Below are 22,743 nucleotides of genomic sequence, written 5' to 3'. Positions count from 1 at the left end.
AACGTTGCCATTGAGCGGCACCTGGATCAGAATGAGCGGTATGCCAAGCTGGAGCAAGATATGTCCCTGCTACGGGATCAGGTGACCGCGAAGGAGAAGAAAGTTGAGATCCTTCAGCGGGAGTCCGCCGCCAAACAAGCGAAGATCAAGCGGCTAGAGGGTGAAGTCGCTCGCTTGGAGGCTGAGGGAGGCCGTGCCGCAGCTGCTGCTGTTGAATCGTACAAGCAGTTGGCAGAGCACAAGAAGGCGCTGAACGACGCAGCCAAGGCCGGTGCCCTGGCCAATGTGGAAATGTTGCGGCAGAAGGGCGCCATTGACTGGGCGAAAGCGGCGATGCCGGTCGTGCAGCCAAGTAAGGAAGCGCCGCCGGAGACAAGTACCGCTCCTACTGCCGCACCTGGCCATGTTGGAGTTTGCTCGGGTAGCGGGGAGAGTGGCGAGCTTCCAGGAGGCGACTCCCAGCGGACGCCTACGCAGTCTGAGGTGTCTCGCGCTGGGTTCTTGGCAGCCCATACCCGGGCGGACGGCACAATAGAGACTCCCAGTCCCACAGCCTGGGGATCCGACCAAACAAGCCGCTCCCAACCTCCGTCGGCCGCCGGTGGAACTGCTGAAGGTAGCGGGGTTGACCTGACCAATCCTGCCAACCCCGCCAACCCCTAAATAGGAGTAGGAAAGTTTTTTTTGTAGCCGCTGAGGCATAAATGATGTAATTCAGTTTCGGATATAAATGAAGTTTGTTGGCACCCAAATTCCTATTATTTCTTTGTTTGTGATAATGTGTTTGCCACTAGAGGTCTTGATACTTGCTTTTGGTTCTGAATGAAACATTAAAGGAATTAAAATTGGTCCAAGTGCACAATGTAGCCGACGTAGTTCGCTGACTGGCATTGCCAGTTGCCCTCAGTGATAGACTTGGTAACAATGGTTTGAATAATTCCTCGTTTCATTGATAGCCGTCTGAACAGCGTTTACAAAAGCGGGGTCGTACCCGTTGGGTAGCTTCCCTTAGCTAAATATTGAACAAAAATTTAGCTAAGTCAAGATGCTCTTGGATAGCGGTATGACTATTTGTAGTAATACCGAAGGTGTTCGGTATTCCAAGGGTGGGTCGTTGTGACGCCATCCTTGTCCATTAAGTAGAAGGTGCCTGGGCTAACGACCTCTACAATTTTGTATGGGCCTTCCCAAGTTGGGCGGAGTTTCGTTGGCGGGGGTATGACTTCTTTCATTACCCAGTCCCCCAGTTGGAGGTTGCGGGCTTTAACCCTGGTGTTGTAGAAACGTGATACCCGCCGCTTATTCTGGAGATTGCGCAAATGGGCTGCGTCTCGCTTTTCCTCTAGTAAATCTCTGTCAAGGTTAACGTCGTCGCTGTTGGTCTCGGGGCAGTAGCCTTTGACCCTAGCGGTTGGTTGGGTTACCTCGATAGGCAGGACAGCCTCAGTTCCAAACATCATACAAAAGGGGGTTTCACCTGTGGCGGAGGTTGGGGTTGTTCTGATGGCCCATAGAACCTCCGGGAGCTTCTCCGCCCACAAACCATTTGCCTCATCGAGCCGCTTCTGCAACAGTTTCTTGATTATCTTGTTTGCAACCTCGACCTGGCCGTTGGTTTGGGAATGGGCGACCGATGCAAAACGCATCTTGGTGCCCAGATTGGCGGTGAAAGAGATGAGTTCCTTATTGTTGAATTGTGTGCTGTTGTCTGTGATGATTGCGTGCGGGACACCGTAGCGGCAGTAGATGTTCTTCCAGAGGAAGTGGATTACCTTGGCGGTAGTTATTGTCGTCAGTGGCTCTGCCTCTATCCATTTGCTGCTGTAGTCAATGGCAACAATGATATATTTAAATTGACCTTTGGCGGTTTGGAATTTTCCCATCAAGTCCAGGCCCCATGTTGAGTGAATCCAGGGGCTAACGATAACCGACAGAGGTCCCGCCGGAGCGTGTGGAAGATCAGCAAATTGTTGGCATTTGTGGCAGGATCTTGATATCCGCCGGGCGTCATCACCAAGCGTAGGCCAAAAGTAGCTTTGTCGCATTGTGCGATTAGCCAAGGATCTGGCCCCTGAGTGATTTCCGCATTCCCCGCCATGTATTGTTGCCAGTACGACCTTTCCCTCCTCTGGGGTTAGACAGCGGAGGTTGGGGTGAGTGAATCCCTGGCGGTAAAGTTTGCCGCTCTGCATGTTGTAACGGGTTGCTCTCCGCTGGAGCTGTCGTGCCTTGATCTTGTCCTCTGGCAATGTCCCATTGCGCTTGTATTGGATAATCTCGTCCTTCCAACTAGGATTGGTCTCGATGCTGAAGATCTCCGCCAGGGTTTTGGTGATACTTGGCCTATCCAGAGACTCCACCCTTGTGTCTGTTGGGCTCTGGTGTGGTTGGGCGGTTGCCAGTCTTGCCAGTGAATCAGCCTTGGCGTTCTTTTCCCTGGGGATTTGTGTGATGGTGTGGAACTTGAATTTCTTGAGCAGCGTTTTGGAGTACCCTAAGTACGCCGCTAACTGCTGATCCTTGGCCTGAAAGCTGTCGTTGACCTGGTTAACGACCAACTGAGAGTCGCTGAAGATGTTGACACTGTCGGCCCCTAAATCAATGGCGAGGAGTAGGCCAACAATGAGTGCCTCATATTCCGCCATGTTGTTAGAAGCTTTGAAGTTGAATTTCAACGCATACTCGACGCTAAGCCCCCTGGTCCTGTTAAGATAATTCCGGCACCGCTAGCCTTGGCGGAAGCGGAACCATCCACGTGTAGGTTCCAGTCTGATTGTTGGGGTGCCGGCTCTACGGCGGTAGCAATTTCCGCTCAGAGCGGTATATCGATCTTGGTTTCGGGCTGACGCTCGGTGAGCTCAGCAATGAAGTCTGCCACCGCCTGGCCCTTCATGTCGGTTCGTGGTTTGTAATCAATGTCAAACTCGCTGAGCTCAATGGCCCACTTGCTGAGGCGCCCCGAATGCTCAGGGTTCTGCATAACTTGTCTCAGCGGTTGATTGGTTAGCACATGTATTGTATGGGCTTGGAAGTACTAGCGGAGGCGTCTGGCGGCAACGATGAGTGCGAGAGCAAGCTGCTCCAATGGAGGATACCGTGCTTCTGCTCCATTCATGCCCCTTCCGGCATAGAAAACTGGGAGCTCATCCTGGCCCTCCCGCCAGACGATGGCGCAGCTAACCGCTGACTAAGATACCGCTAGGTAAATGTACAATGTTTCTCCTTGGACAGGAATGGAGAGGAGCGAAACTGCCGCCAGGTATTCCTTCATGCCTTGGAACGCCGCCTGGCACTCTAGGTTCCAGTCTATGACCTTCTTGTGGGTTGTTTTGAGGACTTTGAAAAATGGGGCACACATGTCGGTCAGTCTGGAGATGAATCGAGACAGGGCAGTTAGCTTGCCCTGGAGGCATTGGACGTGCACCTTCCACTCTGGGTCCTTCAGGTTGAGGATGGCCTGTACCTTGTCAGGGTTGGCCTCGATGCCCCGTTCACTGACAATATATCCCAGAAATTTGCTGGCGGTGACGCCAAAGAAACATTTCTCCGGGTTGAGGCGCATGCTGTAGGCCAAGAGGATGGTTATTATGATTTTCAGATTTGCCACATGTCCGCTGGCTTTTATACTTTTGACCAACATGTCGTCTACGTAGACCTCGATCATCTTGCTCAGATGTTCCGCGAACATGGAGTTCATCAGCCGCTGATAAGTTGCCCCTGCGTTCTTCAAACCGAAAGGCATCACATTTTAACAGTACAGGCCTTTGTCGGTGGTGAAGGTGGTGCATTCCTGGTCATCGGGATGCATCTTGATCTGGTTATAACCGGAAAAAGCATCCATCATGTTGAGAAGCTCGTGTCCAGCGGTTGCGTCGATGAGTTGATCGATGCGGGGTAACAGGAAGCTATCTTTCGGGCATGCCTTGTTAAGGTTTTTGAAGTCGACGCACATCCTCCACTTACCGCTAGGCTTCTTGACCATGACCAGGTTGGAAATCCACTGGGGATGGATGACCTGGCGGATGAACCCAATGCCCCAGAGCTTGGCAACCTCCTCTCTGATAGCGCGGTACTTTTCTTCGTCGAAGGCTCTGCGTTTCTATTTGATAGGGTAAAAGGATGGTTTGATGCTCAACTTGTGTGAGATGATTTCAGGGGAGATACCTGGCATGTCTGCATATGACCAGGCAAAGACTGTAGCGTTGTCACGTAGGAACTGAGTGAGCTCCACCGCCAGCTCTGGGTCCAATTGAGCGCCTATGCGGACCGTCCGCTCAGGGTGCTCGTCCGAGATGCTGACAACCCTTAGTGATGTTTCTGGGTTGACCGGCTCCTTCCTTACGTACTTCTTTTCATCCTCCCTGGGGTCCTCAAAAATGTTTGGTGGCAGTGGCGGACTACCTACCGCTAGGATCTCTTGGCGGCGGGCTGATTGTGCTATGGTAGTAGAAAAACACTCGCGTGCCAATTGTTGACTTCCCTTGACACATCCTGTGCCGCTGGGTGTGGGGAATTTCATGAGCAGCATGTACCCGACGATGATGCACTTGAGTTTGTTGAGCGTCGGCCGACCGATAATGGCGTTGTATGAACTCAAACAATCGACGACTATGAACTCCGTATGTATTTCAGCCATACATAGACTAGTGCCCATAACGAGCCTCATATAGTCAGAGCCCAGCGGTTGAGTGACGTCACCGGAGAAGCTGAGCAGTGGTTCATGGTCCTGGAGCAATTTTCTGTTCCTCTTAAGGTTTTTGTAACAACCGTTGAACATAACGGAACCGCTGTCAACCAGAATTCTTCCCACTGACATTTTGCCTAGAATAGCGTCAATCAAGAAAGGATAGTCATGGGGCAGATGTACTCCGCGTTCCTCCTCCTCTGAGAAGATAATGGGTTCCCAACCAGACCTTGGAAGTTTGGCGGATCTTTCGTAGCGGATGTTGCAGACTTCCTTTGGGTGATTAGCTCGAGCATAACGCTTTCTAGCTCTGTGAGACATGCTGGTGATTGGAGCACCTCCGTCGATTGTGTTGATGCGGCCCATGGGCTCAATATCGGCGATCACATGTGGCGGTTGGGGTACTTTGAACTGCTCAAGCTTGTCGTCCCGGTACAAGGTCTCGATGGCCGTTTTTAGGGCGTTGCAGCTGTTGGTATTGTGACCGCTGTCCTTGTGGTATTTGCACCACCTGCCGGTGTTCCTTGGCTTTCCTGTTTTTGGGTATTTTCTCGAGGGCGGCAGTGGGATCTGATCCTTGCATTGATTGTATATTTCTTCATGTGAAGCCGTGAGGACTGTAAATACTGCATACCGTTGGGAAGACTCCGCATGTTTGTTGCGGTTGTCCCCATGGGATGGGCGGTTTCCCTTGTAGTGCTGATCCTTTTGCCGCTTGTTTTGGTACTGACCCTGCTGCCACTCCCTCTTCTTGTCAGTTGGCGGTGTGGAGGTTTTATTAGCGGTCCCTTGCTGACTGGAGGAGGGTTGTGTTGACTTTGCCAATGCCGCTGGTGGCGGTGGGGTCTCCCCATATGTGATGAATTCTGCTTGGGCATAAATGACCGCCTCACTCATGAGGTGGTCGTATACCGCATTTGGATGATTATAGTTGAGGTGATAGAGAAATGGCCCTTTGAGGAGTCCCTGCTTAAAAGCCGCCGAAGCCATTATTTTATCGAGATCACGGCACTGAGATGCTGCCGCTTGCCACCTTGTGACGAACGCCTTCAGTGTCTCCTCCGTACCCTGCTTGACGTTGAACAGTTGGCTTGTGTTGTGGTGCCCGGCGGACAGTAGGATGAACCGAGAAAGGAAAGCATGCGATAATGCCTGAAATGAGTCAATGGATCCCGGCGGGCACTCGAAGAACCAATTCATTGCCTCATTGTCCAGCGTTTCACTGAACAAGTGGCACAGGGTGGCGTCATCGAATCCCTTGTTGTTGGTGACTTTCTTGAAGGTGTCCATATGGACGAAGGGATCAGTCTTACCGCTGTAATGTGACATTTTAGGGGTCTTTGCATACGCCGATCTGACGGCCAGCAAGATTGCAGCGGTAAATGGTCCTGGCCTGGCATCGAAAAGTGGGTTTGAAGCCGGTGCAGGGGTGCCCGATTTCGCCCGGATTAACCTTTGTTCCAGCTGCTGCATCCTTTCCAGTATTTGAGCGATTGCGTCGCCGGCAGGGTCCAGGCGGGCACTTCGTTGAACCGATCCTCGCCTGGGAGATGGCGGGTTTCCCTCTGTTCTCGCCCTAGGTCTCGAGCGGTGGGTGTGCAGTGATGACTCCGCCTCCTGTTCCAACATTAGCTGGGGTGCAAGGGGTGGTCCCATTCCTGCTAGCTCTGGTGGGTGCAGCGGGACTTGCATGTGTACAATCGGTGCTGGTATCAATGCTCCCGTGCCGGGTCGGCTATGCCTGGTGCTTCGTGACTGCTCACTTCGTGCCGGGTTGGCGGTTGCCTCCAACGTTTTCTTTAGCTCATCGAAGCGGGACACAAGCGTGGCCACCTGCCTCTGGGCTTCGGCCTTTTCCTTACTCTCTTGTTCACGTTCTCTGTTCGCCTTGTGAAGATCCGCCAGTGCCAGCTCGTATAGGGAGGCGAGGTCTTGGCCTGGCGGGCGGCTGCTATTTGGGTTTGTCTCACCGTCGGGGTTGACTTGGGTTTGTCTTACCGCCGGGGTTGACTGGGGTGGTAAATAACGCGCGGTTGATGCCTACCGCTAGGTTGGTGGGTTGGGGAATGGCGGATTGATCTGCCTGCTCTTCAGCGTTCCCCCCGCTGTCATTAGTCATGGTGATTGTGGCTGGATGACCTCTTGTTCAAGGCTTCCCACAGACGGCGCCAATGTTAATGCTCAAGTCCGGCGGTAGCCGATTCCTTGCTTAACGCGAGTTCGGTGGGCGGACCGCTACTCCTAGGATTAGGTGATTCCTGTTCGCTGTAACACGATAAACAGGGCGTCAGAGGGAGACCGCATTGGGCGATCTTCACTTCTCCGATGCCTAAGTCAGTCACTGTATATGCGCAGCATAACAATAAATGAGTAGTAATTGCGTAATTAATGAGGAGAGATGAGAGAACCTTTTATAGGTAAGGAAGAGGTTGATCTTCTTCTTGTTTCCGATGTGGGACTGATGTGCTTCGATTCCCAGCGTCTGGAGCTTCTGATGCTATCTTGACGCGGCGCGTGGCGGCTCGTCAGCGGTGATCTGGGGGCGATCCAGGGCTCGAGCGGTAGCCCGCCTGGCCGTGACTTCGCAGGTCATCCCCCTGGTGAGAGTCGGTGCCTCTGGCGGTACAATGAGCGTGGCTCATTATAGCTAATTATGCTCGTTCTAGCACATGTAGGTACAGAAGTTTTGGAGAAACTCCATGTATAAAACGTCAACCTTTGAGCTGCCTAAAACTATGTGTTTCGAATCATTATTCTTCTGAAAATATTTCCAAATCACAGGTAACATAAGAACAAAGCATAACAACAATAATTCGTACAACTGGTCCATTATTAATAACAAGAATTAAATAACAAAAAGCCAAGTCATCACAAAAACTGCCTAAATTCTTTATTAATTCTATCAGACAGACTACAAGGACTCTTAAAACAAGAAAGAATATGATTAGACATCCCGGACAGATTTGATTTAAGTAAGGTTAACTTACCTCCTCGAGAAAGAGTATTGGCTTTCCAACTAGCTAACTTTTTTCTGAATCTTAACCTTCAGATCATTAAAATTAAGAGGATCCTTCTGGCATACAATATTCTGAACTCCTAGATACCTACCAATAGAAGATTTATGTTGAATGCCTAAACAACAAGCAATATCTCTTTTAACAAAGGACGAAATATTATTTGAAAAATAAACTGTAGATTTAAGATAATTTATTTGCTGACCTGATGCTTCCGAAAAAAAGATTTAAAGTATGCAAAATATTTTTTGCTGCTGAGTATGGAGCTTTTGCAAAAATAAGATTTGAAACCTTAAAATCATGGGTAGAAGTCAAGATACCAACAACATGTGTTTTAGACCTAGTAGTAAGATCATTTAAACTCCTAATGAAGGGTTCCATAGCTAGAATAAATAAGTAAGGTGAAAGAGGATCTCCCAGTCTAATCCATCTGTTAGGCTTAGAAGAACCCTAAGGACAACCGTTAAGAAGAATAGTAAAAGAGACAATACCTAGGCAATTTTTAATTAGGCTAATCCATTTATTACAAAAACCAAATGCTTGCAAACAAGCAATCAAATAGTCCCAATGAAGAAAGTCATAAGCTTTTTCTAATCAATTTTGATTGCCATAGAACCCATCTTCTCACGTTTTTTTATCGAACATAGAAAATAATTCATGAGCGATAAGAATATTATCATGAATAGATTTACCTTGAGCAAAGGCTCCTTTGTTATTAGAAGATACATTTATTCAGTAAAGGACGAAGTCTGTTTGTTACAATCTTTGTAATGACCTTGTAAGCAACATTAGAAAGATTTATTGGTCGATAGTGATTCACTGTTTTCGGATTTTCCTTCTTTGGAATAAGATTAATCAATATTCGAAGAAAAAAAGTCAGAAACTAATCTGAATAAAGGATCTTTGACCTGATTACAGAAAGTACGATAAAAAATAGTAGAAAGACCATCAAGCTTAGGTGCTTTCAAAGGACCTATGCTATGAACAGCTCTAAAAAAAATCCTCCAACGAAACCGGAGCCATTAACAATGCATTATCATGTTCAGAAATGTAAGGTTGGATAAAATAAATGAATAATGATAACGCTTGATAAAAATGTGTAACGTTTTTTGAATGAACTTATAAGTATGGAGGCAATGAGATCCTGATCATTGGTCCAATTCTTAAGGTCAAGAATTTCAAAGTCTCATAAAATTGACGGTTTCCAATTCAAATCCTTTTTTTCCCAATTCAAATTCGGAGACTAGAAAAAGTTGGAAGTTTAAAAATTCTTACCATTTTGAGAGGGAGGGAAAAGTCACTCAAGCGATTCGGGACCCGCCGACGATGCCCGAATATCTATGATCGCGGTGGTAAAATCCGCAGCCTGAAAAAGAACCTACTAGAATCTATTATCACGCCGCCTGTTCCACTGGACGATCCACGTGGCACAATACCATTCGTCCCACCACCGGTTCCCATACAGACGCACGTAGACGATCATCAATATCCCAACTCATTCGCGCAGTGAAAGCTCCATACAGAGGAGAGTCCACATTCAGAACTTTCTTTTCCGTTTATAAATACACACAAAGTGTCGGCTTTATAAGTCTCTCTCTTCTTTCTCGCTCTAGCTTTTCTCTCTCCGCCTTCGCAACTCAGGCCAGCTCTTTCTCTCTCTCTCTTCCATGGCGGCCTCTCAAGCAAGCCTTCTCCTCCAGAAACAGCTCAAAGGTAGTAATCTAAGCTCTCAATTCAATCCGGTTCCGGAAGATTCATATCGGTTCTGATTGTGTAAAGGTTTATCCGATTGGATTGATTAGGATCAGTTTCGGTTGAATCTGATTCTTCGTTTTTTGGATTGTTGCAGATCTTTGCAAGAACCCTGTGGATGGGTTCTCGGCGGGGCTGGTCGATGAGAACAATATCTTTGAGTGGAGCGTCACAATTATTGGACCTCCCGATACGCTATAGTACGTCGTTCTTGATTCTTTTTTCTGTTAAAGTTTTTTTCGTGCTTTTCTTGATTGGGCTTTGTTGTTGTGCCTGCGATCGTGTGTTTCGGTGATTCCTTTTTGTCATTTTGGGATTGGATCGAGGTTGATTGAGCTTCTTGGGAAGCTTGTTTAATTGAAATTGTCTAGTGGAGGTTTTTGAATTCGATTGTGGTGTATGGGCGCCGATTTAGTGTTGGAAGTGATTCGGCATGTGAATTGTTTCTTTTTAAGTTTAAACAGTTAGTAATGGTGGAAAGTTTCATATTTAGACTTTACTTTTGGGTTAATTATTGCTAAATTTGGCTGTTAGGATATGTGTTGGCAATAGGAGGGCTAAATTTGATTGGGAAATGTTTGACAAATTGCGGTATATTTTGGGCATGTATTGAGCTCAGCTTGCATTCTCACTATCCCAATGGTTGGTTGTACTTTATCTTTTTTGCTACTATTTTGTTGTTTTATTGACTAGATTGTATGGGTGTTGTTTTGGTAATACCTTCTCTCTTTTCTTCTTTTTTTCCTCTTAACTTGAGATTTGTAGTGGCGTTTGTCAAGGTGCCTACATATCACTTTTGTCCTTATCTATTATCTAATTGCAGTGAGGGAGGATTTTTCAACGCCATCATGAGTTTTCCTTCTAATTACCCGAACAGCCCTCCAACAGTGAAGTTTACTTCGGAGTTATGGCATCCAAATGGTTGGTTTCTCTTCTTTCTATCATGCGACTCTTCTTTATGTTATTTGTTTAAAATTTTTCCCTTGTTATTAGAATATTGATCTTGTTTATTGTTCATTTGAAGTTTATCCTGACGGGCGTGTTTGCATTTCCATTCTGCATCCACCTGGTGATGATCCAAATGGTTATGAGCTTGCAAGTGAGCGTTGGACACCTGTGCATACGGTATGGATTTACTAACAGTACTGTCTTCTGAATTTCTGAGCTTTACCAGGCCTGCTGCCATCGTGGGCTATTCTTCATTACCTACAGTTTGATTCCTTGGGTTAATATTGTCCAAACACTAGTATAAAAATAAAATGGCTGAGAAAAAGATGGTTCAAGATCATATATAAAAGATAGTTAATGTTATCAATAAACCAGTGTCATCTTATAACTCAGCATACGAAATAAAATGATCAAATAGCTTAATCAATACTGTCTAGCTTATAAAGCTTATCAATGTGAACATGATTTCAGTTAAAACAGAAACATGATATACTGTCAGTGCCCATTAATGATGTCCTTGCAAATTGATGAGAGTGGAAGTCATAGGACTATATTATGGACCCATGCAGATGACATGTATCAAACCATTCAAATTTTACTGAATTGATAACATATTGTCAGAGAACATTATTGACATCACATACACTACTTGTCTCTTCCTGATCCAATGGCAATAGCTTATACAGAGCTTTATAAGATCATTTAAGTTCACCATGTAGTTATAAGATCATTGAAGCTCACCATATAGATATCTATTAGCTGTAACATTCTGAGGTGTACCCTAAGGTTCGATAAAAGATATTGATGGCCCAACCTTGGGGATTCGTGAAGGGATGATTAGTGATTAGTACTTACGGGCCTGTTTATGTAGTTAGTCAATTCAAGCAGATCTCCTCTTCCTGCATTAGTCAGTTCTTTTATACAGAAGCGGTAATTGATTTTGTTTCTTTTCCCCTTTCTGAATTTACTTCTTCTGTTGCTGATAAACAATGAACACTGTATATAGAAATTAACTTATTTGCTTTTTAACCAAAAAAGACCAGAGTACTGCTTTAACAAATGTAAAAATTTTGTTTTTCCAGGTTGAAAGCATAGTTTTGAGTATAATATCAATGCTATCCAGTCCAAATGACGAATCTCCTGCAAATGTTGAAGCTGCTGTAAGTGGTTCTTTTGATGTATTATGACTACTCATTTTGTTTTCAAAATCTTTCCTTTATTTCATCCTGAATATTATCAACGCCTGGAGTGAAGGTGAGAGTTATATCGAGAACTAGATATACGTATTATATATATATATATATAGCGCTTCTCCACTGCGGACGTCCGCAGTTTTTCTTAGGTACGGATTTTAGGTTTTGACCCACTTTTCGATCATATTTTCACATCTTAACCGTTCAGTTTTTAGGTCCTAATGTATAGATCACCTCTGCAAAATTTCAGCCAAATTGGTGATTGTTAAGGCGTCCAAAACTGCAATTTACAACAATGTACACGAACGGTTCCGGTTCGGCAGATTCGGTTCGTTCGTGTAAATTGCAGTTTTGGATGCCTTAACGATCACCAATTTGGCTGAAATTTTGCAGAGGTAATCTATACATTAGGACCTAAAAACTGAATGGTTAAGATGCAAAAAGTGGGTCAAAACTGGAAATCCGTATCTTTTTTCTTAGGTGCAGATATCCGCACCTGAGCAAAGTTATATATATCATTTTGGTGAATATATGAAATGTTGATTAACATAATTATATTGTTGAATAATTTTGGGTAATTGCAGATTACATTAGGTTTCATGTGAAATTGAACTTGTGTAAAGATTGATTGGACTGTTTTTTATTTAGTGATAATGTTGGTTTTAGAGTTCTGCCAAGACTGTATTGTGCATGCTTTTAGGTTTTATATTATTTCATGGGCAACATGATGTTGTTGTTCATATTTTTATGCGAAAAATTCTGAACTGGACAAAAAGCACATATCTGTGTCGTATTCCAGGGCTTCATGCTGGTAAAATGTAGGACGGCTGAAGAATGTCTTTGGTAAATCTAGACCCATGACCACATTTTTAAGCTGCAATAACAGAAGTAAACTGGTTATTTGATTCTAGCCATTTGGATGACGGAAAAAGCTTTAGACTGCCACACGAGTGTTTTGCAATGCTGTGCCATAAGCAAAACTTTTCTTTGTGTTACCATTTTGGTATCTTGGTGATGATCCATCAAGGGCTATGTTCAAATTTGTTGAACTTAACAATTTGGGACTTCTTTTACTTTTCCTGGATATGTGCTGATTCTGGTTGTGGTCATTGTTGTTTGACAATTAAGTTAAACTTATGGTTATGTTGCATATCGTTAATAGATATGTTGTTCCTAACATCATGTTGGTATGTGTGTTGCAGAAGGAATGGAGAGATCGGAGAGATGATTTCAAGAAGAAGGTCGGCCGTTGCGTGAGAAAGTCACAAGAGATGTTGTGAAATATGATCCACTGCCAAGCGTTTTCTCAATTACTCTGCTCAGGTGTGTCGGAGGATGTGTTAAATTGACAAAGCGTGGGTCCTTGTAGAATGCCATTGATTTTCTTCCTCACTTAAATTTCTTTATTTCTTTTTGTTTTCTCTTTCTCAATGTCTAGTAATTGTTAAAACATTTAACAGCTTTGTATTGAATTAGTATTGCCTATTTGGTGACAAAATGTACTTGCCTGCTGCCTAGATTTCTCTTCTCTGGTAACACCAAGTGTGTTGCACTTGTTTAAAATTTGAACTTTTCAAATGTGTTTGTTGAACTATGGACTTTGCTTTTGGTTAGTGTTGAGCTGGTTCCAAGTCTCTTCATGTGGGATTGGCATCGATCTGACATGACTCTCACATAAGGCCTGTGCAACTGCAATACCTGCTTGCCATTACTAGGTTCTTGAATATGGTCTTTTCCAACCCATTCGAAGTGATATACCACCGCCGCTGTCTCATAAATGATACTTGACAATCATTAATTACGTGATGACCGACCATCTGTGAATTTTTGAGTTTATGTTAAATGTTGTGTAGCATAGTCTTACAGTAGTGCATTGAGGCACCTATATTTCCCACAGGGTGCCGGTAACTTCCCTATGTCTATAGTGCTCTAGTCTTGTTCTGGTTAGATATGGATTGCTTTAATTACTAGAATCTGGCATTATGCTATTTGAACTCCTTGGGATAGAAGTAATTCTCATCATGTCTGCTGGAATTAGGGAGTTTGGCTTGGGCAAATCCATAGCCTTATTGTATTTATATTATTTTATTATTTTGTTTAAGCAGCACTTTTGCTGAAAATGCATTTCGCTGAAGCAACAATTTTGGGTTGACAAAATATCGCGTTGCAAATTACAGATTTGGGGCTTTTGGGAAAATCAATTTAATCCTTTTACCTGTATTTGGTAAGCAAAAGATAAAAATAACTGTGGGAGAGAAAAATTGGGGAAAGGTGACTTCTCTAGGTACATTTCCCCTTTTTTTTTTTGTTTATTAATTACAAATTTTCTACTTCACTGTACGAATTTTTACTCCTCATACCCTTGGGAAGGGAAATGACTTGAATTGCTTGCTTTGAATTGCTTGTAAGCTACAAGCGTGCTTTATCAAGTACTTCGTCTATAAGCAATATTTGTGCGGCATTAAGCACTTGATCTATAAGTAGTAATTGTTAGAGTAACTTCAACAGTTTTCTCATAAGAGCAACTCTAACATATTCTGCATTTCCTCATTTTTTTCTCTATTTTAGGGAAAATTGAGTCATTTTTAACTCCAACAGCTTCCCTAAACATTTCCTTAAAATAGAGATTTTGATGAGAGAGAAGATTACATTCTCTAAATCTACAGCAAACGCTAAAAATATAGCAATGGCAAAAGTCATTAATTTTTCACGTGCTCCACTCTCTCACAACGACTAAAACATTTCAACTCCAATGGAATCTCAACCGAGAAAGAAGGCGGTAGCGCAGTTGAGCCACCTCCTCCACCTTTGTTCATGTTGACTCACTCCAATTCTCTATTTGTTTTCCTCTTTTCCTACGTCGCTTGTTTTGATTGATTAGAGGCTAGTCAAATTTTTGGGTTCTTGATTGTTCTTAATCGAATTTTCGGGTTTTCATTTTCTTAATGGTTCTTGATTGTGCATCTATTTGTTAATCGTTCTTGATTGTGGATTCTGTCTGCTTAATGACTACACCTACGCTGATCGATTGTGCAGCAGGAATGTAGGCGGTGCCTTACTCCACTTGTAACCTCACTTTTTTCTCCTTCCCACTAGCAAATCATTACATAGTTTTGTTGGGTGGTCGTTGACTGGTTTTATTACATGAGGTGCAGGTTTATTGTCTTTGATTGATTTACACCTACATAGCATGCTTTGACTTTGGGGATAAGGAGACTATCAAACGTAGTGGTCTCTGAGGAGAATTCTAGTTGTGCATGTTCATTCATAGAAAATAAGTAGCTACCATTGTTGGTATTTACATATGTAGGATTGGAAACAGATAGGTAGATAGCTGCTAGAGTTTAATTTTAAAGGGTCCCCTCTTACCATCCCCATCATGCCTTACCTTTGTTTTCAAGTTCTCTTGTCTCTAACCAATGTAATGATCCTTAATTAGTTCAACTTACTATGTTAGGTACAAGTGGATAATTGTTCATTGCTTAGATGGTGGGCGATGATTGCCTTCTGGGTTGGGTCCTGATGGAGTTTTATGAATCCTCTTCCTTTCGCTTGCCTGTACTTCAATACTGTACAAAGATGTAAACAGTCAACATAAGATTATTTTACATCGACTATATGAGTAGTGATTTTAAATATACTTGAATATATGTACTGTTTAAGATCCACTCAGCAGTTCCCATTTTCCTCTTGCTTTTGTGCAGTCCAGGTTGAAGTTTGACTATGTTTGATGCTGGAGTTGTTTGGATCTTCTACCGTTTTTGATTCGAAGTATGTATCAGTTAACCATTACTCCTTGTTACAAGTTTCAATTTACTTTGATATTTAGTATCTGAATCATCAATGTGCTTTCACCAATATGCACGTACTCATCTATATAATCAGCTAGAACACCATAAGCAAGCATTCAAAAAGTTGACTTCAACTAGCCATTGTAAACTAGCCGTTATAAAATAGATGTTGTTAACTAGCCGTTATTTTAGATTTATTTTAAATGTAGAATATTTTATTGTTGTAATAAATACAGAAATCTGTAAAATAAAGAAATTGTTAAAATTAGAGTAGAAAAATTATAGAGATTTTAATTTTTACTTCTCCGTAACACTATAATACAGAAATTTTAGTCATTTCAGTTTGCACTTGTTTTTTATGGCAGTATTCAGTTTGCACTTGGTAACACTCGGTTTGGGTTTTTGGGAACAGACCAATTCCTTTCTGATTTTGGTAAAAAAGCAATCTTTGAAGACGATGACGGATGAAGATGAGTTATTTGAGGCATTTGACAGTTTTGAGAGATCTGTTAAATTTGACAGATTAAGTTGATATATCAAATACACGTAGGATTTGACAAATTTATTGGAGTTGGTTTCACAGGCCTTATGTTACCGTTGGAGCTCCACGGTGGATTTTGACACCACCGTTGGAGATGGTCTAACAAGTAACGACCTTCCAAAGAAGCACATGGTTACTCAAAAGTCAAAACAAAGCAAACGACGAGAGCTGTTAAACGAAAGTCAAAAGCTCTTCGGCTCAGCCTCGCACCAAGATCAAAGACCTCGTCTCCTTCTCTCACACACCCACCTCCATTTCCAGAGCCTCTCTTTGAATAATCGTGTCCGTTCTATTCTCATTTTTCCTCATTCGATTTTGTGGTTTATAAATTTTATGCAAAGTGCTTTGTGAAAATGATGGAGGACGACGAGTACTGGGCTTGGGAATCCTTCTATTCAGATTGGAGCACCTTCTACAGCGGGTCTCATGATTCAGCTCCTCATTGGAAGTACGATGTGTTTTTGAGTTTTAGGGGCGAAGACACGCGAACCAGCTTCACTGACCATCTTTACGAAAAGTTGGTGTGGCGAGGAATCAAAACTTTCAGGGATGACCCAGAAATTGAAAGGGGGTCAACCATTTCTGCAGAGCTCTCGGCAGCCATTAAAGATTCAAGGTTCGCGGTCATTGTTCTCTCCCCAAACTACGCCTCTTCCACTTGGTGCTTGGATGAACTTGAAATGATTAATCAGTCGATTGGAATATCCAGACGCTTGCCGGTCTTCTATCATGTTGATCCTTCTGATGTTCGAAGACAAACTGGCCCTTTCGCCGAAGCCTTCACTAAACATGAACATGACTTCAAGGCATACCCGAAGAAGGTGCGTTGGTGGAGAGAGGCTTTGACAAGTGTGAGTAATGTTGCTGGATGGACTACTTCTAAGTATAGGTAACTGACTTACATTACTCGAAGAAAGACTAATTGATACTTGAGTTTTGTGTTAATCTTGATGCCTATATATATTTTTTGCATATAGGTATGAAACAGAGCTTATCAAAGAAATTGTAGATGTAATAGGGGAGAAAGTGTATCCTACGTTCACATTGTCAGATTCGACAGAGAACTTGTTTGGAATTGATTTTAGATTACAGTACATAGATTTGCTTTTATATACTAGCGTAACTGATGTTCGCTTTTTGGGGATATGGGGGATGGGTGGGGTGGGTAAAACAACGATTGCTAGATTAGTTTATGAGAGAATTTCCCATAAGTATGAGGTTAGCTGCTTTCTTGCTAATGTCAGACAGCAGTCTGCCGCACACGGTATAGTTCATCTGCAAAAACAACTTATTTCCCTTGTATTGGAGGAAAGAGTTGCACAAGTTTGTGATGCTTATGGTGGAGCTGCAATGACAAAGAATTTATTATGTAATAAAAAGGTTCTTCTTGTTCTGGATGATGTGGATCAATTGAACCAACTTGAAATGCTTGCCGGAAGTAAAGACTGGTTTGGTCCGGGGAGCAGAATTATCATCACAACAAGAGATGAACGTCTGCTGATCGAACATGGTATAGAGAAACCGTACGAGCTCCAGGGTTTAAATGATAATCAAGCTCTTCAGCTCTTTTCATGGAAAGCCTTCAAAAAATATCATCCAGAAGAAGATTATTTGGAACTGTCCAAATGTTTCGTGGATTATGCAGGAGGCCTTCCATTAGCTCTTAGAACTCTTGGATCTTCTTTGTATAAAAGAGGTCGAGATGCCTGGATCAGTACATTGGATAAACTCAAGAAAGCTCCTAATAAGACAATCTTTGAGACTCTCAAGATAAGTTACGATGGACTGGATGATATGGAAAAGAGAATTTTTCTCAATGTTGCATGCTTTCATAAGGGTGGCTACAAGGAGCGAGTAATTGAAATACTGGATAGTTGTGGCTTTCCAGCTCGTATTGTGATAGATATTCTGGTTGAGAAATCTCTCTTAACTATTTTTGACGACTATGTTATGATGCATGATCTGATACAAGAAATGGGACGGGATATTGTTCGTCAAGAATCTTATGAGGAGCCTGGGCAACGTAGTCGATTGTGGCTTGATAAAGACATCTTTCATGTATTTTCGAAGAATACAGTAAGTACAAAAGTTTCTCTATTACATGATAATTTCTTTGGACATTGTATAAGACTTAATTATGGAATTAACTTTTGCTCTGTTTATTTATTAGGGAACTGAAGCAATTGAAGGAATAGTCCTATGCTTGCCTGAATTTGAACAAGCATGCTTGAATCCTGAAACTTTCTCCAAGATGTCTAGACTAAAGTTGCTCCAAATTCATAATCTGAACCTATCTCCAGGCCCAAAATATCTGTCTAATTCCTTGAGATTTCTGGAATGGAGTTTGTATCCTTCAAAATCTCTCCCACCAACTTTTCAACCAGATGGTCTTACTGAACTTAATTTGCGTCATAGCAAAGTTGATCGGCTTTGGAATGGGAAAAAGGTAATTCAATTTAATACATGGCAGTATTCCATATTTTAGTTTGAATGAATTGTATGGTTTTTGGAAAGCTAATATTTCTATCCTTTGTTATTCTATATACAGCACTTGGGTAACTTGAAGTATATTGACCTTAGTTTCTCTGAAAATTTGATCAAGACCCCAGATTTCACTGGTATTCCGAATCTTGAAAGGTTGGTTCTTGAAAGTTGCACGAATGTAGTTGAGATTCACTCATCTATTGCATTTCTCAACAAGCTTAAAATTTTGAATTTCACAAACTGTAAAAGTATCAGAAGTCTTCCAAGTGAGATAGAAATGAAATCTCTTGAAGTTTTTCTACTTTCGGGATGCTCAAAATTGAAAAGCATTCCAGAATTTTTGGGACCAATGAAAAATTTATCAATGCTTTCTTCGGATGGGACAGCTATTGAGCAATTACCTCCATCATTTGAATGTTTGGTTGGCCTTATTTCACTAGATCTAAGAGATTGCAAAAGTTTATTGTGTCTTCCAAGTGTCCTCTGTCGCATGAAATCTCTTAGAAGTCTCAATATGTCTGGATGCTCAAAACTGTGCAAATTCCCTGATAGTGTAGGGCAGATTGAATGCTTGAAAGAGTTAGATCTAAGTGGAACTGCATTAAGCGAGCTTCCATCCTCCATTGTTCTGATGAAAAATCTGGAAGTATTGTCTTTTCGTGGATGTAAAGGGCCACCACCTAAATCATGGCATTTGTTTCCCCCTTTTGGCTCATTTCAAAGAAATAGTCCCGAGCCTGCGGGTCTAGTGGTGGCTTCTTTAAATGATTTGCATTCAGTGAGGAAACTGGATTTAAGCAACTGCAGTTTTGGTGAAGGAGCAATCCCAGATGATATTGGCTGTTTGTCCTCTTTAGAAGAATTAAATCTTGGGGGAAACAATTTTATCAGCCTTCCTGCAAGCATCAGATGGCTCTCTCAGCTTATTTTATTAAACTTGGAGGGCTGCAAAAAGCTTCAGTGGTTGCCTGACCTTCCATCAAATGAAGAATTAACTATAACAATTGACGATTGTACTTCCTTGGAAATGTTGCCTGATCCACCAAAGTTGAGCAGATTGAGGTGGTTTTCTTTTAGATGTGTCAATTGTTACAAATTGGTTGGCAGTGAAGACAGCACTAATAGACCATTTTCAATGTTAAAGCGATTCCTGCAGGTACTCTCTCTTTCTCTCGGTCTCTTTCTCTTTTTCTCTCTCAACTGCTGTTTGATATAGCGAGTCCTATGGTACAGGGAAGCCCTCCTTTTATTGTTCACAGTTTCAATATTGTTACTCCTGGAAGCGAAATTCCTGAGTGGTTCAGTAATCAAACTGTGGGAGATTCAGTTGTTGTGCACCTACCTGCTCTACCAAGTGATAACAAGTCAGTGGGGTTTGCTCTATGTGTTGTCTTTGAAGCTGAAGAAAATCCAGCTGCCGTTGAACTCAATCATATACGAAGTCATGCATGTGGAATTAAATGTCTTTCCAAAGTAGAAGGATCTTTGTCAACCTCTTTACTTGTAAAAGGGCTTTTTCATCATAAAGTAGGCCAGGTTATGTCAGATCACCTTTGGTTACTCTATGCATCTTTCAAAGACTATGATCCTAGAAATTATTGGAAAGGAGTATTCTATGAGATTGAGTTTTCATTTAAAACCTTTTGTTCTATGGAAAACAACAAGTGTTTGAAGCTGAAGAAGTGTGGGGTCCGTGTGGTGGACAAGCAAGATGTGGTAGATCTTAACAAAACAATGAACCAATCCAACAGCAGCTTTTATCTCGACAAGGCTATGTATGACCTCCATTGTGATCTTGACAAGTCAGCAAGTGTTCAATGTGCTGAAGTTGAGCAAACAATTGAACATTCTGATAAGGCAGCACCAAGTGGAAGTGGTATCTCTGACATGGAATCACTCAGCAAAAGATTGAAACACGAGTAACTGTCTTGTACCTGATTGAATCATGCAATGCCTCGACTTGAAAGGGTACGAATGCTCTTCTCAGAATTTCATCTCACTCTGTCACAACTACTATTATACTACATGAAATTAGTACTTTCTTAACTTTCCTGTTACCTTTGTTCTATTTATGAGCCTTGTGTTTGTTAGATTCACCCATGAACATGCATATTCAACTCGAAAATATGATATATTTTTATAGTTTGAAATTGTGTTAGGGGGTGCAAATTGGAATTACAAACAAAGGTTCATGATGAAGATGACTAGATTTGTGTGCGAGTCTGAAACATGTACTAGTTGAAATATTATATATGAGAGTACTGTGGAATGTGGAGATATATGGTTCCATAGTCATACAATCTTCTAGTTAGAACATAACATTTAGTTTACTTATCTATGTACTTTTTGTGGTCAAATGATATAAATATATAATTAAGAAAATCCTTGTTATATATAGGCTACACCTTACTTGTGGTAGGAGAGCTTCTTACTTTTACTGTCTACAATTGCAGATGCTTGTATTATGTGCACTTTATACATGGTTATGATAAATGTTGACTATCTGCGAATTGTGGTCTGTCTACTCATATCTGGCAACTTGGATGTTGTGGTTGCTATTATCGATTGTCAATAAGTAATACAGACAAGTTTCATTTATTACGTACAAATTTTTTCACATAGGAAGTTGGTCTTTATAGCACTAAACTGCCTGGTCTTGTAAGGACTAGTCTTGTTGCCTAGTCTTGTTGTATAGGCTACCTCGCACATTAATTCAAGTTGACCATACCTATCTTTTTGCATCTTGCGGTGAGTATTACCTTCTCATGGAAATATATTTGATTTGCAATGTTCATACTTTCTAATATGTCGACTTTGAATCCCAGTCATTTTCCAGCTTCACATTTGGTGATTCACATCCACTCCTATGTCTACAACTTCTTGTGCTATGTTGTCAGAAGATCTGCTTAAAGAGTAATAGAATCACGTAGAAGGCTGCACTTAATTGAGGATCTCCTTGACAGAGCTTTGCAATCTGTGATATCAGTACTGGATGCCAGCTGAGGGTGTGACCTCATGCCCAGCCTTTTTGTTTGGTTGGAACATCCGTCTGTAAGCTCAGAGCAGATATTTGTTTGGCTGGATGAGAGCTAACCATGAGGAAAGATATTCGAGACATATGCTTACCTTCTCTAGCTGGCCATGACTACCAATGGAGACCCTTGCAAGAAACTCCCTGAGCTGAAAGAATGTGTGCTTACTTCAGTGCAAGTCTAGTTTAGACGCCTTGGTTCCTGCAAAGTTTGAATTTATGACCAGCGTAGAGGGGCATGATAGGGTTATGAAAGCAACTAATGCTGCTGTAGACCTCGGATAAAATCCTGTTAATGTATGTTTTTCCTCTTATTCACTCTGAACTTTTTTATTTACTGATTATGTCTTTATTCAACTTATTATGTTCTCTGTTTTTCATTTCTGGGTCTGTGACTTATTGTTTTTTTTTTTTCTTATAATATATTTTATTATTAGTCTTCTGATGGGAGGTTAAAATATTACCTATATAGACACATGCTTGCATACATGAAGTCTTGAACATCTTCTCAATTTCTCATACAGAAGTACCACTCGTGTAAATGTTCATACATTTGTATCTTTATGTTGTTTTCTATGCAGTTATTCAGGTTATTTGCGTTGTAATGCTTCAGTCCAATGATAATGAGTTTTGCAATTTTGTAGAGCTGAGACCTGAAATCAACATTCTGTACATAGAAATAATAAGGGTGCCTACTTATTCTCTGTATTTGTTAAGCTCTTATAAACTATGGGGGATGTCTTCTTAGTAGGGAAGTAGTGAGGGTATGAAGGTTCACTTGATTAGTGGGATGTTGTGCAACAGCCAAAGCAACAGAGGGTTTGGAAATAAATAGTGCTCTTCTAGGTAAGTAGTTGAGGTTCACTACTGAGCAAGACTCATTGTGAGCATCTGTCATTAGTAGTAAATATGGAGTCCATGCTAATGGATGAGACTCTTGGGTTGTGGAGAGAGGTTCTTTCCCACGTCACTGGAAGTATGCATTCTCATGGTGATCCGCGTTCGCTTCCTATTGTGAAAATTGTGGTTGGGAATGTAAGGGAAGTGTGTCATCCTTTTGTTTAAGTGGCGCCTAGCTTGGGAACCTTCAGTTTGTAGGAATTTTTATGATTGAGATATATACTAATTGTGGTTGTGCTCATTTTTGTTGAAGCTAGTTTTCCCCTTTTTATTTCTATGTTTGTATGTAGTTGATAAATTGGTTAATATATTGCACCATCAATTTTTCTGTTGCATTTTGTGGATGCTGACCCCAACTAGTGCATTGCACTGAAGTGTTCTGCTTGGCAAATATTGCTGACCAAA

General features: G+C 42.0%; 2 protein-coding genes across 3 annotated transcripts; both read left to right on the top strand.

Moving 5' to 3' along the window:
• The first annotated feature begins 9,245 nt into the window (after positions 1-9,245).
• Positions 9,246-13,110, top strand: LOC112167725 (ubiquitin-conjugating enzyme E2 7). 2 transcript variants are annotated; one of them, XM_024304774.2, is made up of 6 exons: positions 9,246-9,411; positions 9,548-9,650; positions 10,274-10,371; positions 10,475-10,575; positions 11,481-11,558; positions 12,794-13,109. In XM_024304774.2, exons 1-6 carry the CDS (start codon positions 9,366-9,368, stop codon positions 12,869-12,871), a joined length of 504 nt encoding a protein of 167 aa, XP_024160542.1. In that variant the 5' UTR covers positions 9,246-9,365; the 3' UTR covers positions 12,872-13,109. The 2 variants fall into 2 exon arrangements, with proteins under 2 accessions (XP_024160542.1, XP_040361461.1); XM_040505527.1 differs by lacking the exons at positions 9,246-9,411; positions 9,548-9,650 and adding an exon at positions 10,075-10,092 and having other exon boundaries at positions 10,230-10,371; positions 12,794-13,110.
• A 222-nt stretch (positions 13,111-13,332) lies between these two features.
• On the top strand, positions 13,333-21,735 carry LOC112167142 (TMV resistance protein N). The gene is made up of 8 exons (XM_040505526.1): positions 13,333-15,172; positions 15,296-15,362; positions 15,748-16,812; positions 16,901-17,999; positions 18,094-18,369; positions 18,472-19,563; positions 19,641-20,375; positions 21,233-21,735. The coding sequence occupies exons 3-7, from the start codon at positions 16,277-16,279 to the stop codon at positions 20,328-20,330; spliced, it is 3,693 nt and encodes a 1,230-aa protein (XP_040361460.1). The 5' UTR covers positions 13,333-15,172; positions 15,296-15,362; positions 15,748-16,276; the 3' UTR covers positions 20,331-20,375; positions 21,233-21,735.
• Positions 21,736-22,743: the final 1,008 nt, after the last annotated feature.

This window comes from Rosa chinensis, chromosome 5 (genome assembly GCF_002994745.2).
Source record: "Rosa chinensis cultivar Old Blush chromosome 5, RchiOBHm-V2, whole genome shotgun sequence".
Lineage (NCBI taxonomy): Eukaryota > Viridiplantae > Streptophyta > Magnoliopsida > Rosales > Rosaceae > Rosa > Rosa chinensis.
This window is presented reverse-complemented; position numbering and strand designations above follow the sequence as displayed.